General features: G+C 41.5%; 2 protein-coding genes and 1 long non-coding RNA gene across 4 annotated transcripts in view; 2 read left to right on the top strand and 1 right to left on the bottom strand.

Moving 5' to 3' along the window:
• The window catches only part of cfap61 (cilia and flagella associated protein 61), a 33,590-nt gene extending 24,050 nt beyond the window's left edge, over positions 1 to 9,540 (top strand). Inside the window, exons 20-25 of one of the 2 annotated variants that reach the window (XM_034899343.1) lie at positions 1,306 to 1,598; positions 2,453 to 2,780; positions 5,315 to 5,397; positions 5,923 to 6,134; positions 8,811 to 8,898; positions 9,227 to 9,540. In XM_034899343.1, the coding sequence (XP_034755234.1) occupies positions 1,306 to 1,598; positions 2,453 to 2,780; positions 5,315 to 5,397; positions 5,923 to 6,134; positions 8,811 to 8,898; positions 9,227 to 9,385 (1,163 nt within the window). In that variant the 3' untranslated portion in view covers positions 9,386 to 9,540. The remainder of the gene's footprint in view (positions 1 to 1,305; positions 1,599 to 2,452; positions 2,781 to 5,314; positions 5,398 to 5,922; positions 6,135 to 8,810; positions 8,899 to 9,226) is intronic. The other variant, XM_034899344.1, reaches the window with a different exon arrangement.
• insm1a (insulinoma-associated 1a) lies at positions 94 to 15,155 on the top strand. The gene is made up of 2 exons (XM_034899373.1): positions 94 to 197; positions 12,594 to 15,155. The coding sequence occupies exon 2, from the start codon at positions 13,036 to 13,038 to the stop codon at positions 14,377 to 14,379; it is 1,344 nt and encodes a 447-aa protein (XP_034755264.1). The 5' UTR covers positions 94 to 197; positions 12,594 to 13,035; the 3' UTR covers positions 14,380 to 15,155.
• LOC117961067 lies at positions 7,184 to 15,159 on the bottom strand. The gene is made up of 3 exons (XR_004660308.1): positions 15,067 to 15,159; positions 8,080 to 8,100; positions 7,184 to 7,195 (listed from the first exon to the last, which is right to left on the bottom strand). It is a non-coding gene; the product is annotated as an uncharacterized LOC117961067 (long non-coding RNA).
• Between the last annotated feature and the right edge of the window lie 1,939 nt (positions 15,160 to 17,098).

Here is a 17,098-nt window from a genome sequence, read left to right as displayed (position 1 = left end):
ATTAAAAAAATGAGTTAATTAATTAATTTTAGATATGAAATTTAAAAAAATGTGTGAGTAATTTCTTACAGTTGCTCACTGTAGTAATTTTATCAAAACAAACAGGAGCAAGTAGTGCATTTCTTTGGAACTATTTTCAGTGGCGGTGTAATCCACATTTGGTGCTGTAGTGAGTTTTTGTGGCAGCAGGACGGTGTGTACAGGATTGAGTGTAAATAAACTACAGTGTGTGTGTTCATGGTGATGAAGAAAGATGTCACCCAGTGCAACAGTGTAGCTCAATGATGTGTTTTACTGGCACAGAGGAAGAAAAAATATCAGGCTGTGTTACACGCAATACTTGTTTGCAGACACAATCACTGTTGTCGGTCCTTTTATGGGATTTGTTGGCAATAAGAAAAATATAGTACATCACCAGATGTGTTCTTTAATGTGAAGGGCTTTTTGTTCATGTACTCCTGATGCATCTAATATCCCCCAAAACAAGGAATGATTTACCCAAGAAGTTATGGCACACTGGTTTATTCAGGTACAAGGTTTTTATTTAGTGTCTACATGGACAAGACCAGTTGGTATCTTCTTAGTATCTTTTTACTTTCAAACTTGGGTAAGTTAACAGAACTGTGCCTATACATTTTTTATTGTAGAAATAAAAAACATGTTTTTTTGTGTAGTTCTAGTGGTATTAGAGTAAATGTATAAAGTGAGTAGTGGAATAGGGATTTATTGGTGAGAAGCTTTGTGTTCTGCTGGCCTTGATGGTTCAGTAGCAGCAGCGCTCCTCTGGTTCAGCACCACGGACAGTGACACTGAACGGCAGCCAGGAAAACTCTAATACTCAAACTGCAGTTGTCATTCACTGAAGTAAAAGTATCAATGCAGCATATGTAAAAATACTCCACCACAAATTATACTCCTGCATTCAAAATACTTGATGATAATCATTGCTTTTTGGGAAATATTTGGTATTTTAACCTCTTTAGTGTCTCAAAAAGTTTGAGTTTAGAGGGGTATAGATATGAAGCATCACATTCAGGCAGAGTACTGAAGTCACACATCACATAGTCATAAATTAGTATTGGTTCTTTATCAGAGGGCCTTTAAGAGGTATAAGCTCTCTCTACAGAATCTTCATTGATATTTGTTTCCTTTAAGAACTCTGTCAAAGAGAGAGCCGTATAACTATTTGATAAAAATTGCCAATTCCTTGACAATTGTGCCTCTGAATAAAAAACATTGTAGACACTCTGAAAGATTATGAAAACAAGCTGCTAATTCCTAAGTTTTTTCCTTGTGTCTCTCCAGATAATGCCGTTGTCTATGGAAACAGCATCGATGTCTTCACCACAATTGAGACTTTGCTTTGCCTCGGCATCCGGGGGAATCGTATCCATCTAGTCCTTCCACCTCTCAAGCCCGGCGACTCGTGCTTTAGCGACTCTGCCGTGGAGAAGGTTGTGGCAATGGAAATGGAGAAGGCCGAAGTCCAGGTCCACCATAACTCCCTTCTGGCCCAGATGAACTACGGCGCTCACCCCGACCCCCTCACATCTGTATCTTTCACCACCGAAGCAGAGCCCCTCCATCTGCAGTGTGGGGTAAGTCAAAATTTCCGTCATTAGCTCATACAAAAGAACATGTTCTCCAAATAATGGTGGATAACTGGGCCAGGGTGTCTGGTGGAGCTGAAAAGCTCACAAACGACTGGCTGAATTCACCAGCGCAGAGATGTTGGTTGGATGTTAATTTCCCTCCTGGAGGCAGACTGTGTTTGTCAAGCACAAAATGATGTTGGTGTGTTTGCCATTTGCATTGTTTCAGACAGTAGAGGTTTCTATTGTGTGGTTATGTGTTTTTGTTTTTTATTTTAGGCTAAAATAAAGGCCTGCTGCAGATGAGGTCTTGTTATCTTTATATTACTTATGCAAGTACTGTGTAAGCTGTGAAACCATGTAGGTTCCAAAACATTAAAGAATTTGGCTTAGCAAATGTGTTTTTTGAGAATGGAACTATATTCATTCAGTTTGCTCAAACAGCATATTGTCTGTTCTGAATGTTATATTTCATCATCTGGATTTTCAGAGAAGAAAACATCAGCAATCCAGTTGCCACGAAGGCTAACAATTAATATAACTGGCAACCTTAAATTAGTAGTCAGCATTTTCAATGCAACGGACTAAACAAACAAGATTTAACATGATAATTAGTGGTAGTCTTTATGCTGAGCTAAGCTGACTGGCTGCTGCAGCTTGATATGAAAGTGGTATGTAGTTTTCTAACTAAGCCTCAACAAGAAAGTCAATAAGTATAACTATTCCTTTAACTAATACAGCCAGCCGTGTAAGGATGAACAGCAACAGTAACAACAGGAAGTTTGCAGGAAATGTGATTACTTATCATGACATCACAAGCAAACAGCAGGCATAATGATTTCTTCATTTCTTTCTGTCAGGTGTTCATTAATCTCTCCAATAAAGGCGTTGACTACGACGCCTTCAAGAGCATCAACAACTCTTTCATGGTCTTTGACAGCAGACTCGTCATAAAGGCCACATTCCACACCAGCGATTCAGCCATTTGTGGTGCTGGACCTCTCACCAAATTCTCCCGCTGCTACTACGCAGATGAGTGGTCGCACGCCAATTACAACTCCAAGGAAGTGGGTCAGGACCTGGCGGCTGCATTGCTGCCCCTCTTCGATCCAACGCTGGAGCCTGTGGCTGAGCCTCCACCTGAACAGGATCGCCTCGTTCCACTGTACAAACAGCCCAAGATTCAAGGTCAGAGTTCAATTCTGAAAAAATATATTTAAAGAGTTTTTAAGGGTTGAGTAGTTTTTATGTTAAATCTGGAACCATTGTATTTGACTTCTGCCCTTCTGTGTTATTGTACATTTAAGTTTATTGAAGAACCAGATGTTTTTTGAAGACGCTTACAGCCTTGTAGTGGTTGAGACAGTCCCGTAAAGTTCTATAGAAAGCTCAGAGAAGCGGCTGCTTAGGCGATTACACAGACCTCCATTTGCAAACCAACTTTCGTGAAAATCAAAAAGTACTGATTGAAAACACTTTTAATAATGCACAAATCTCACCATTGTCTAAATACGTTTGCTAATGCTGCGTCTTCTTCGCCCCTTTGTGCTGTCTTAAGCTTGATTTGAGACTGGGAAAAAGAAACCTTACGCCGTTGTAAACAATTACGCTTGTGTGTGGATGTGTCAGCGTCGTTCTAGCGTAGCGTCTTTAAGAGAATACCAGAGCTGGTGTGCATTGGAAGTGTGTGGTACAGCGAGTGAGAGTGCGACGGTGATTAGCTTTGGATTGGTACTGATTTTGGCAGTGGAGACAGAGAAACAAAGTATCTCTCCTGTGCATTCTGACCACGGTTGGACCTTCTCCTCAATTTCATGTTGTTTATGGAAAAGGAGAACCCCAGAAATGAGTAGGAGGAAATGCGGCAATACCAATCCACGTCCAGGCAGACCAATCCCAGTTGTTGCGGTCTGCCTTTACATTTTTTGAGAGGTTCCTGCATATCTCCATGTACCTACGCACGTCCCCACAGCATAGTTTTAACGCAGAGCCCATTGAACATAAGCCATAATGGGCTTATTAACGCCCCCTGAGGCCAGAGGGCAGACTGTCGCCCACGCAGTGGATGCCACACTTATTTATCTTTTGAAGTGATCATTTAACCAGGAGAATGAATGAGAATGAAAAGGGCTTCTAAAACCCTGGACAACCGAAAAACACTTCTAATACCTTCTTGACATTTTATTGAATTTTCAGCAAGCATATTAATCATTACTTTTAGATATTTAGAAGGTTCAGATAAAAATACATTCCTTCACATTCATTAGCAGATGAGAAGGTTTGTGTAAGTTTTCAGGGTCATTTTAGCTCAATACTCTTCTCTGCATATTTTAGTCTGCTTTTATCTGTGAGAATTTGCACTGCCATTTTTCTTCATTATATTTTTGTGGAACATTTTCCAATCTTTCACCCACTCACTACCGATGTTATTGTGGCAGACACTCAAACCATAGCTGGGCGTAACAATGCTGCATTGTGCTGCCGTGTATTCACGGAGTAACCAAGGCCACTCCGCAGGTTACATAAACACAGCAGCCACTCTGCTTCGCCCTTTTCACAGAGATAAAACACACATGAACTTTTCAGGGAGAGCGGAGATTCCGTATCATAGCCCGCTATCAGAGTTCATTGCCTCAGCTCTGTTTGCCTCTGTGGGTGGATGTTAACAGTGAGATGCATGTTATGATGTATCTGCTGTTGTCCCAGTTTTGATGCCAGTGTATGTTTCTCCACTGAAACTCATCTTTTAACACGGACACCATGTTAAGGAAGATATTTTCAGAATTTTCACATTTCAAGTGCTGACCTTTTTCTAATTGTAAAGTAGGTCTGCATCTATTAGTTATATTTCTTAAAGTCTCTTTTATATAGACCTTAGTGGTCCCTAATACTGTATTTGAAGTCTCTTTTATATACACCTTAGTGGTCCCCTAAAACTGCATCTGAAGTATATTTTATATAGACCTTAGTGGTCCCCTAATACTGTATCTGAAGTCTCTTTTATATAGGCCTTGGTGGTCCCCTAAAACTGCATCTGAAGTCTCTTTTATATAGGCCTTAGTGGTCCCTAATACTGTATCTGAAGTCTCTTTTTTATAGACCTCAGTGGTCCCCTTATACTGTATTTGAAGTCTCTTTCCCAAAATTCAGCCTTGGTGCAGAATTATAGCCACTAGAGCCAGTCCTACAATGAGCTTTCCTTATAGTAGGACATGCCATTTTTGAGTCTGTAGCTATTAAGGAGCAGAAGGGGTGGCAAGGTGAAGGGTGGGGGTGTGGCCTTGACCAACTGCCACTTTGCTCGTTTGAAAGCCATGATATCTCTCCCTGTTTCTCATGAAAGGGGAGGTAACCTTTTCCAGATCGGCCCATCTGAGCTTTCATTTTCTCAAAGGCACAGCAGGATACCCAGGGCCATGGGACCTTTAACATCCATTTAGTTTACACTATTTTTTATATAAATTTTAATTTATATCAGGAAACAATGAAAAATGCCTGTTATAACTATTCAGGATACAAGTTGGCATCTTAAAATTCTTCTTTTGTGCAACAAACAGTTCAAATTCTAAGATCCTCCATTTATTGACTGTGATTGACTGATTGATATAAAACTGAGGAAAGCCACTCTAACATCTTGATGGATTCCTGTATCATATTAAAGCATAAAATATATGAACCCCATCACAGCTTAACCCTCATCATGTGCGTCTCTCTCTCCTCAGGCGGGAAGCTGCCTGGAGGATATTACTACCTGCACGTTACAAAACCCTCCGCCACCAACCAAACCGGTCCTGCTGTTAAAATTGTAAGTAGTTACTGTCCAACAAATCTGTCGGTGTAAGATTTTCTCTGGTTCACACAGTCTGACTCCATTCCACATATCTCAATCCTGCTTCCCCAAATGTGGATTGATCTGCCTCTGAAAATAATCCCTGATAATTTTACTTTTTCCTCCTGTTTGAGCTTGAGTACTGGGTCTTTTTTTATTATTATTATATTATATTTGTGATGAGCCTTCAAAAGATGTCATACCGTTATAACTACTGTATATTGCTTGCGATAAATAAAATAATATAACAACAATTTAAGAAGTTCTCAGTTTTGCCTTTCTGTTGCTTTCTGCTGTCGCAGCTCTAATCTGTGACACAGTTTTGAAGGAGCATGTCTTCAGTGAAATCCAGAGCCACCAACAATTTTTTGTGTTTTAATGTGATTTGAGGACAAAAACAAAATAGATATTTGTAGCCTTATCCTTTTAATGGGTGTAGACACTAACCTGGGCAGTTTCACGTTACTAATACAAGTCAAACACTTTCTCTTAATAACACAGTTACAGGACAGCGGCATCACAACCGGACAAGTGGAGACGGGGAACTACTTCTGTATACATCTCGACTGCAATGAGGTGGTGGAGGCGTTGACCTGTTTCTCTCTGAAGCCCCTCCCTGTCTCCAATTACCTGAGTCTGTACGGGAAACACCAGCAGCTGCTGGGCCAGCTGTACAACCTCTACCACCAGGGCCTGATCCCAGACCTGTACAGGTGGGAGAGAGGACACTATCCATTTACAAATATTTCTATATACAGTGGGGCTCATATGTTTTTGAACGCATAAAGTTGACTAAAAACAGGAATAAAAAAATCCTCTTTTGGAAATTGATCTTAATTCCTTCATTTAAAAAAAAATCCAATTTAAAAATCAAACCTTTGAGGACACCAGTTTTCTTTGTAAACGAATAATGTAATGTAAATAAATACATGTTCTTCCTTAAAATACAGGGGGATATAAGTATACACACCCCGTTGTTAAATTCCCACAGAGGCAGGCAGATTTGTATTATTAAATCCTTTTTGTCCTGATAAAGTTCCCTTGGCCTTTGGGATTAAAAAAGCCCCACATCATCACACACCCTTCACCATACCTAGAAATAGGCACGGGGTAATTTACATAAAATCATCTCTCAATGCAAATCAAACCAGCTATTAGGCTAACTGAAATAAAACCATGCCAATCTCTGAGTATGGTGAAGGGTACATGATGATGTGGGCGGGGACTATTTTAATTCCAAAGGCCTAGGGAACTTTATCAGGATGCATAGTAACCTGGATCCATGAAATAACTGGCCTTTATTAATAAAACTCTGCCTGCCTCTATGGGAATTTATAATATAATATAATGGGTTTTTGTAATATGGGAGTGTAAACTTATGCCCCTGTATTTTTAAGGAAGAACATTTATTTATTCACGATACATTATTCATTCACAAAGAAAATTGATGTCCTTAAAAGTTGGATTTTTCCTATTTTCTTTTATTAAGAAATTAAAATAAATTTCCAAAAGACGATGCATGAGTTTTTAAACTTATGAGCACGACTGTAGTATAGTCGTGACATCACAACAGTACAAAAGTCCTGACGGCTCATTTAAAGTCAGTTTTTTAATACTGGTTGTGTGCATTTCTCTTTCACAACCTTTATATTGCACCTCAACCTGCTTTATAATTAATAAATAAATGAAAGCGTTGCACCGGAGGGTGGCCTCTAGCCCACCCAGTAAGAGCATTAGCCCCATATTGGCCCGGGTTTGAATCCGACCTGTGGCCCTTTGCTGCATGTCATCCCCCCATCTCTCTCAACCCATTCATGTCTAGCCACTGTCACTACAAAATAAAGAGAAAAGCCCCCAAAAATCTTTAAAAAATAAAAAAATAAATACGCTTTGCTCTGGAGAGTCGGTAAACTGTGATGGATGTTTGCAGCAGATATTTGGGTCATAATTCTACTGTTTGACTAACCTGGGGGTTTGTTTACAATGTGTTACCAAAAGGAATAATGGAACAAACTACGAAAACAGTATTATGTTTTTACAGAAGTCTTTTATTAGCTTCAATAACTCAGGAGGCAAACAACTTGTAATACAACAGACCTGCAGGAATGATTGCTATGTTTTGTTGTCACCACACGCCTTCACCAAATTGATATTCTCTGCGCTGTTATTTGGTTTTGTCCGGTGTTTGCTAGTTCTTCCGCCCTCTGTAGTAGTACAATTCCATTTATTCACTTATGCACAATACATGCTGCTGTTCTTTCCTCTGATTTTGGTACCACCAAGTAACTGATGGCATTTGCTAAGGATTTTGTTTCTTGAATAGCTATTTTCCTACATAACTTCTGTAGGAAAACGAGCCACTTTCAATGTTTCTGAAGCAAATTTCAGCCGGAGAAAGGAATATTTTTTTTAGAAAGCTCCAGGTAGTCATCTTATTCCCATTATTCATCTGCTGACTGATGACCTCACACTTCAAAATGACACGTGCACGTATGTGTGTGTGTTTGTGTGTATGTGTGTGTGTGAGAGAGAGACAGCGGGTGACCTGCTTTTGAGGTTTCAGCACAAATGACCCCCAGATATGGACGTCTATTGTCCCCCTTGCCTCCTAATCTGTTTATGCAGCTCCCCAATCTGTCTTTGTGGCCGGTCCGGGACGAGACAAAGCCGCAGCCTCCCCTCTGCAGAGACATATTCCTCATCACGCTGCTCACTCCGCTGACTCGTAAAGTCATTGTGGAGGCTGACCGAGCATCGTGAGCCGTTAAAATCATTGATTGACCGTGTGGCAGCGGGGGGTCTTTCAGCCAATACAGTTAGTGTGGCTTCTGTGTGTTTGGTTCCTTTGCTGTTATGTAAAGGGTCAGTTCACCCAAATTACACAGCTAGTTTCTTTCTTACCTCTTATGTTGTCTGTCTATGCAAACAGACAGTGGTGAAAGAAGTTTTTTTTTTTTGAAATTTTTGAGAGTTTGCCCTCTTTGGACCTTGAACAGTATTTCAAATGAAACAATGTGTGAAGTTCAGAGGGTTATTGTTGCCATGGAGGAGCTGTTAACAACTCCTAGGCATCTGAAACATGACAAGGAGCCCAAAATGCTTTTTTGTTAAAAGTCAAAAGCAAAACAGTTCAGGAATCCCCAATTTACTGTATGGATTTTAAATGTAAAATCTTAATCTGAAAAGTAACTATATATTTTTCCTGTATGCCGTCGATTACAAGTCTAAAGTAGCCTAAAATGTGAATAACCCAAGTATTGGACCTTAAGTTTGTGTCTAAGTACAGAACTTGAATGTAATTATGTTTAGAGGTTCTTTCTATAGAGGTATTTGGTTTACTGAAGTCTTAAAATAGTATAGGAAAAAATTGATGTTTGTCTCTCCTGCAGTTTCTTCAGACAGAGCTGGTGTTCGGCCATTTTTCACGACAGATTCTCCGACTTTGAGCAGGAGCTTCAGCAGATCTCCTCAACTGGAGTTAGTACTTTTATTTTGATCTCAAATCATCAAGCTTGATCCGTCTGATCTTTCTGTCTTTCTTTCTTTCTTTCAAAAATGTAACATGTACAGTAGGCCTCCATGATTAATACTTATAAAATCGCGATCTCTATTCACCCTGTTTACGATTTACTTTGTAATACCTTTGATGTTTTAATAATTTTTTTATGATTTTGATCCTCATTTAATTTTACAAGCCAACTGCATCGCAAACGCTACAACTGTCAAAACAACTGTTTTTCAAAACAACTGTTTTTCAGAAACATGTAACTTTAATCTCTCTGTGTCCAACTCTGTGTACCTGCAGGACGAGGAGTGGAGCCAGCAGGCCATGGACTCAGATGTCCCCCCTCAGGACAGATTCCAAGATGCTCAGAGTCAAGCGGCTCTGGAAAGCAGCGCTGTGAAATATCTGACCTACAACCGAAACCTGCTGCCTATGTTCGCTTACCCCGGACAGCTGTGACACCACACGTGACCTCGCCAAGTTAACAAAGCTTTTTAACCCCGATAAATGCTTTTTAAAATCATTATTGTCATCCAAAAGCTCTGCTCACGTTCGCACAAACACACTGTGCGTGTCTACCAAAAATGCTAAATGTATTTCATTTCTCATCAAACTTTAGCATAGCCAATTTTTTTTGAATGTTCAATCAATCCGGCATTGTTCACGTCCATGTTTGCTTCCTCCAATTATTTGCTGGCAAATTGCTGCGGTTCTATTTATTTTCACCAACTGTCAATCATCAGGAAGGTTTATCTTAAAAACATTGCTCTGTAGCCCGCTGCTGATCTCTGCTGCAGACTGGAGGTTTCAGGAGACATTAGCTGCTGCTAGCATAACAAACCACAATCTCCTGAGTTAACAGTCAGCGGTCAAGTTGCATTGTGGTTAATGTAGGCACAATGTTTTGACATGGAAAAAGGATGTATGGAGTCAAAAAGACAAAATCTCTGGTTCGGCTTTGTCATTTTTAATCCTTTTTCTGTCCGTCATGAGTTTGACAATTTTTAAGGAGTGTACTATAAATCAGCAGGTTACTTTTTAAATGCAGACATCAGATTGATTCTTCACCAACTTTTGTAGTGAAAGGAAATGAGTGTTATTTTACAAGAATGTTGAATTATTCATACATGGTTCTCACAGGACAGTGATGCGTCAGACATGACGATCGTATAGGAATACGATGCACTGCTGCAAATTCAACTTTGCCAACAATATATAAAGGAGTTAAAACGAGCACAACCTTAAAATATACAGCAGGAAAATGCAACAAACACATTTATGCAGCAGTTGTATGAATCCAGAAACATGCGATAGAAGAGGAAAACACTGACAGATAACCTTTTACTGTATTTAGCTGAAAATAAGTTTACTCAAGCAAGGTTTATGCTTCTACTGAGAAAAGGATCTGAATATTTCTTCCACTGCTGTTAAAGTCACTAAAAAAGATTCTTTGATATGCCAAGCTCTTTTGATTTGTTCTTTAATTTGATCAAATTAAGGACTTTTTTTTCTCATGTACACATACTGTTGTCTTAGCACTCTACTCTGGTGTGTATCTGGGTATGAGAACTAACTCATGATGCACAAAAAAATAGTTTAATACAAGTAAAATGAGAAAATCTGACTCCTTTGTTTTGTATTTCCACAGACTTGTCCTCCATAATGTGCCAACTGTAACTGTGAGTATGACTCTGCAGCAGCGTGACCAATCATGGCTCGTATAGCGGCTGGAGATGAAAGCTTTTTGGGGGGAGGAGGAGGAGAAGGAGGGGGAGGATGGAGGGTGGAGGGTGGAGGGTGTCACTCTACAGCTGTATGCTAATGAGGCTGAGCTGAAGCCTGTCCGGAAAATAACCGCACACACAACAACATATGTCTGCACCTACAAACAACCCCCAAGCTGAGAAAAACACACACACACACACACACACACACACTGCTGGTGTCCATTTATAAAGTCACACATTATAGGATAAAAATAACCAGATTATCCTGAATTCCTCATGTGTAAGGATTTAGAATCATTTTTTGAGATACAATATAAATCCAAGATAAGTTCAAATGGACTCATATCATTAGTGGTGTTTAGCTTTGAGTTAGTAGTCACAAGTTACCTGATAGTTTTCCTTTTGTGTATTTTAGCTGTTCAAATTGCATTATATGTGGTTTCAAAAACAGGTATATTTGAGCATAGTGTATTATATAGTTTTAAACTTAGTTTTCACAAACAAAATTAAATCTTAAGCAAAACTTACTGCCAAATAAATATTTTAAAGTATTTTAAACGCATCAAAGATTAAGTTGTTTCTGGAATTTGTTCTAAATTAGTATCCTAAGCTTGTAAAACAAGCCAGAATATGGCAGGTTGCTGCACTAGAATCAAATAAAATGACTGTTCAGGAATTCAATTCAGGAAAATTCCTATATTATATATTGGAAACAGGTTGAAATTTTCCCACTACACTGGCTAATTTGTTGACTTCTTTAAAGAAAATGTGTCCTGAAAGACTCGATATTGGACAAAATGTGTCTGGTAAGTGTTTTTTACTTCAGAGGATATATGAAAGCACAAAGCCATGAAATATTAAGGAAAAAACAAGAAATCGAAACAATTATCATGAGATAACAGTAGCATCTGGTTTGTACCGAGTTTGAACACCCTAACAGTCAAACTGATCCTGAAACCTGCTTTCCATCAACACCCTGATTTCTGTGTGCGCACAAATCTTTACTTAATATTAAATCCTTTAGAGCTCAGCACCGATCCTGATCACATCCCATCATCCCTCACGGTGGAGGACAGACTCATATCCGGGTGACCGGGTCATACATGCCCTGCAGGAATTGGGTTTGCTGTGTTTTACCTCGCAGATAATCTCGGTTTGCCCCATTTGGGGACACAGAAAGAGCGCGCTGATTACTCACAGCACGCGCCGACGGTGTCTGGGGGCCAGATTGGTTTTGGGGGCCCCCACTACTTCTACTTTTTTTCTCAACTGTGCAATTTCCTTTTCAATCACGGCGGGTCCACAGATTGCCCAGGCGCAGCCATTGTTATGCAAAGCAGGAAACCCTCCTCTCGCTATTAATTATGTATGCGCAAAATGACGGATTCATATGTCCGGAGTTAACTGTCACGCCAGCGCACATGCTGCCGGGCCGCAGGGGTTTGCCATTTAGATATATCACGAAGTTGGTCGAATTCAATCCCATAATTCAGTGCGTAAAAGAGCGTTTCAAATCTTTTTGGGGGATCTTTAGTTGTCCTGGAAAGTCTTTAAATGTCTCAAATTCTAAAATCTGAGTATAAGGTCCTTTCACAGTCCTGAAAACGGTTCAATAATGTGTTCTAAAAATCTGTCTTAAACCCGAGCTCGTACATTTTAACTTTAATTTAGAAAATTGGTTCTCCGTGTAACTTTTTCTGCGCATTCCCTCTCAGGAGCTGAATTTCCAACTTGCAGCTACATTTTCCACATTTGCTCATTGTATTTCCTAATCACTTCTTCTTGTCATCAGTTATGTGGACGGATGTCTCCTTCTTGAACAAATCAGAGCCCCCACCACCCCAACAGAGACCCACAAAGCCGGGGCACGTGTAGATTTCTTTAGAAACGCATCAGACCGTTAAAGCGGGTGGCTTCTGGCGTGTGCCCTGGTCGAGAAGGTGTGTGTGTGTGTGTGTGTGTGTGTGTGTTTGTTTGTGTGTGTGTGTGTGTGTGTGCGTGCGTGTTTGTCTGCGTGTGCGCGCGCTAAAATAAAACCCTCAGGTACATCTACTTTGCAATCTGCAAACCCCCACTCCTCATGCATCAGCCTCTCCATCCTCCCACACCCACTCCCTAAATCCACTGGGAGAACTTAGCTCCTTCTGATTGGTCGGGGATGAGTCAACGAGGGGGGACGGGAACAATGTCATCATGTCGCTTTAAAAAGAGTGCAGCTATGTTGTGGTGAAAGCATCTCGGGAGGAGAACAGAGGATCAATAGCAGCAGGAAACGACAACAAAAAGACGCATCAGATGTTTCTGTCCGCGCGCGGCTGAAAGTGGATTTCTTCTCCCCGCAGCAACGTCCCAAGTGCCTTCAGCTCTCCGTCCAGCGTTAACATGCCGAGAGGATTTTTGGTGAAAAGGAACAAGAAACCAAACCCGGTGTCCTACCGGGTTCGCTCCGACGAACAGGTAGCCCAGCAAACAGCGGCTAATGCGCCGGCGTTGCCGCCCTCCTGCGCGCCTCTCGCCTCCATCCCGGTGCGCGCAAAGACGCCGACGCCCACCTGCGGGGCTGCGGCCACGGCACCGGAGCATGTAGCTAGACCGGTGCAATTCGGGAACCCGGAGGCGGTGTACCAAGCGCTCTACAGCCCCACCCGCCCCGTGAGCCAGGACTACGACCGCTCCTACTTTGAGAGACGATTCAACCTCGGATCACCGGTTTCCGCGGAGTCTTTCCCCGCACCAGCAGCGCTCCCAGCGTTGGACCACCTCTTTGCCCCGGTGGACCTGAAAATTGGCTCCAGCAACAGCAACCGCACTGAAGCCAGCGCCACATCCAGCGCGACGCTGCCCACCGTCCGTACCAAACGTCCGTCCAGCGACACCGAGCGCAAAGGCAAACCGCCATCCAAGAAAACCAAAGCTATCCGCAAACTGCACTTTGAAGATGATGTCACCACGTCTCCGGTCCTCGGACTCAAGATTAAAGAGGCTCCGGTGGACCAAAAGCCTCCCAGACCGCAGCTGCCTGGAGGGGACAACGTCCCGCTGGGGGAGTTCGTGTGCCAGCTATGTCGCGAGGCGTACGCGGACCCTTTGGCTCTGGCGCAGCACAAGTGCTCCAGGATAGTCCGGGTTGAGTACAGGTGTCCTGAGTGTGACAAGGTGTTCAGCTGCCCGGCTAACCTCGCCTCGCACCGGCGGTGGCACAAACCGAAGCCGCAGAGCGGATCCTCCGGTGGGCAACACTTGGAAAGCGACAAGGCGGCTGCCTCCGGTAAAACAGCGCCGGATGATGCGAAGGATTCTAGTGACAGAGACACACCCAGCCCCGGGCCGTCCGAGTCCGGCTCAGAGGAAGGGCTGTATGATTGCAATCACTGTGGGAAAAAGTTCAAGCGCCAAGCTTACCTGCGGAAGCACCTTGCGTCCCAGCATGGCTCCCCCAAGCCGGCAGAGGACGAGGACGCCTCTGCCTGCGAGCAGAGCGCGGCGCCGCTGAACCTGAGTGCCTCCGCCTGCCACATGTGTCCGGTCTGTGGGGAGAACTTTTCCAACAGAGGCAGCCAGGAGCGGCACATCCGCCTGCTGCACTCCTCGCAGGTCTACCCGTGCAAATACTGCCCAGCCGTGTTTTACAGCTCCCCGGGACTCACCAGACACATCAACAAATGCCACCCGTCCGAGAACCGGCAGGTGATCCTGCTGCAGATGCCGCTCCGCCCCGCCTGCTGATCCGGGAATAAAGGCTGCTTTCACTGTCAGATTAAAGCCTTGTTCCTGAGAGGACTTTAGGGTCACACTGCAAACATATCCGTTTTAAAAAAAGCTTGGGCTCCTAAAATCTTAATTTTGTTCATTTATTTTTTAAATCAAAGGAAAAATACATGGCACTTTGGTGAGAAGCTGAAACTCTGGTTGACTTCACTGTTGATGGGAGTGATTTACTTTCTCTCTAGTTTCAATTATTTGGGAGAAGAAAAAAACACTAAATTAATTTTTTTGTTTTATGTTTGGGACGTTGATTCAAGCAAATGCATAAATCACAAAAGAACAAAGAGGAATGGTTCCTGGCATCCACATTTTTAGGCATATTTTGACAATTCATTGAAGTAGAAGAAGAACTGAAAGGATATTTGTCTGCAATGCAACTCCTACAGCAAACTATGTGACTCACACGCACCATATTTGTAGAGGTTTAAAGGTCAGCCGCTCACCTGCAGCTGGCAGGGAGTCAGTGCCTTGCTTAAGGACACTTCAGCAGGTTCTGGGTGTGTGTTTGAACCCTGGCTTTTCGCTCTCCCCCCACCCCCCCTTTACTTCAAACACTTAAAGCGTTAGACTGTTAATTTATTTTTGTAGCATCTGCACAAGTGCTATTAGCTTCTAGACCTAAGAGAGGGGACGACCTGTAGCCGAAACAGGCCTGAGAAGACCTTAAATCTCATCACTCTGATTAGCTTTAACTTTAGCTTGTGGATCCGTGGATCAGTAGCTGTTGCCTGGAAACAAAAAGAGTACAAACTAGTGTAGCCAGTAATGCCTTTTGGATTAGAAACTCCTGCTGTAAAACTGCCTTAAACTGATCTGATTGTCTTTTGATCACTTATTTATCACTGGCTGGGTACGATATGTTTCATATTTTTTACAAAGCCTTCTGTATAACCACTATACAGTATATCTAACTGCTTTCTTTCTATTTATTTATGTATTTATTAAGTTATTTGTGTAAATTATTGCTCTGTGTGTTCTGTGATCTGTTGCCGTGTGTTTTCATGATGTAGCCAAATTTATTTTCTTTAACTTATATTTAAAAAAAAAAGGAAGAAGAAAGAAACTTTGCAAGGAGGGCAGCGTGCTCATGTGACATCTCAGCAATCAGCGAGTTTTATCAGCCGCTCCTGAATGAATAAATAACTGAATTGCAATCATTGATTTTATTTATTTATTTTTGTTGGTTTGTTTGGAGCTCTTATACTGCTTTGGATGTTTCTGCAGTATTTTGCTAAAGGTCCAAAAATAATAAAAACCAAACTGAGAAACAATTTTTGTTCAGTCTTATTTGTCTTTTGCAGGTTTTAAACATACATGTACATAAATGTATTTAACAGTTGGATTTAAAACACCAAATCAACTTAAAAGCTTCTTAAAAATAACAAATATAATAACAAATATTCCTTCTCCGTACAGATTATACTAAACTTTTGTTTTTTATCTTTATTAATACATTTTCTTGGGGGCCTGAAACTTCAAATAGTCAAAAAATATCAATATCAATATAAGTACTGTACTTAAAGGACAATTCCAGCGCCAAATGAACCTAAGCGTTAATATCACGTGTACCGCCGAGTCGCCCGTTCCCTGGGATCTGTTCTCACGCTAATCGAATGTGACCGCTTTCAGCGCATATCGCTGATTAGCCTGTAACGCTAGTTGTTGGGGCACGCAAAAGAAAAAAGAAATCGATATATCTACACCACTAACAAGACTCAAAATAGCGCCAACCTTCCACGATAGCATAACGAGGGTCCCTGCATCTAAACCGAAGCATTGCAACGCCGTGCAACAAGTAACAAAGCTCAAGCACGGCGCTCGTCGTTCGACTGGTCATGACTTCCCAAGATGGCGTCTGGCTGTATACCGAACGGGAATGTCTATATAATTATTTTAATAAACTCTTTTGCCGTTGCCTGATCAAGAAATAGGGTTTTATATATTTATTTTTACATTTTTGATGCTTTCAACGTTTTGCTTTTTTCATTTTCTGCTGGAATTGTCCATTAACCAATTAAAAGTTGTTGTACTTTACTGGAGTATTTTCATTGTATGCCTCTTCATACTCTACTTACTCTTAACATCTCAGAGGGAAATACTATACATTTTACACCACTTCATCACTAGTTGCATGTTACTCTAAAACATATGCACATTATCTGCAAAGTACTTTTCAAAAACCTTTTGCTAATAACACTCGTGTACTTTTACAGAACAGGGCTTTTACTTGTAACAGAGTATTTCTACTGAGTGGTAGGTAACGCGTACTTGAGTAAAGTTTTGTGTACTTCCTGTAGCATGGTAAAAACCTCTGGCTAATTAAATTGCTGAATTCCCACCGAAAACCCCATGGTGTCCTGAATGACAGTTAGGTCCCTGAAAGCAGCACGTGTGAACGTATTTGGACAGATAACGTTACATTCAGACGTATCTGATGTCCAAGACTTTCCGTTTACTCTGATAGATGACTGGCTTGGTTACCCCACACAACGTAGGATGAGTACAATATCACGTTTTACATCATATACCGTATTGCTGCCCCAACAATACCATGTTGGTACAAAAAGAAGAAGACAAGTAAATCATGTTGATACACAACAGCAGCCCGGAGGAACATTTGCTTATTGAGCAAAATATACAACATTAAAGTAAAAACTAAGAGCGTTATAGTACTTAATGA

The sequence above is a fragment of the Etheostoma cragini genome, chromosome 18, assembly GCF_013103735.1.
Source record: "Etheostoma cragini isolate CJK2018 chromosome 18, CSU_Ecrag_1.0, whole genome shotgun sequence".
Classification (NCBI taxonomy): Eukaryota; Metazoa; Chordata; class Actinopteri; order Perciformes; family Percidae; genus Etheostoma; species Etheostoma cragini.
This window is presented reverse-complemented; position numbering and strand designations above follow the sequence as displayed.

Excerpts from the sequence above, each read along its gene's own strand:
- insm1a (XM_034899373.1), top strand. The coding sequence starts at position 13,036 with ATGCCGAGAGGATTTTTGGTGAAAAGGAACAAGAAACCAAACCCGGTG.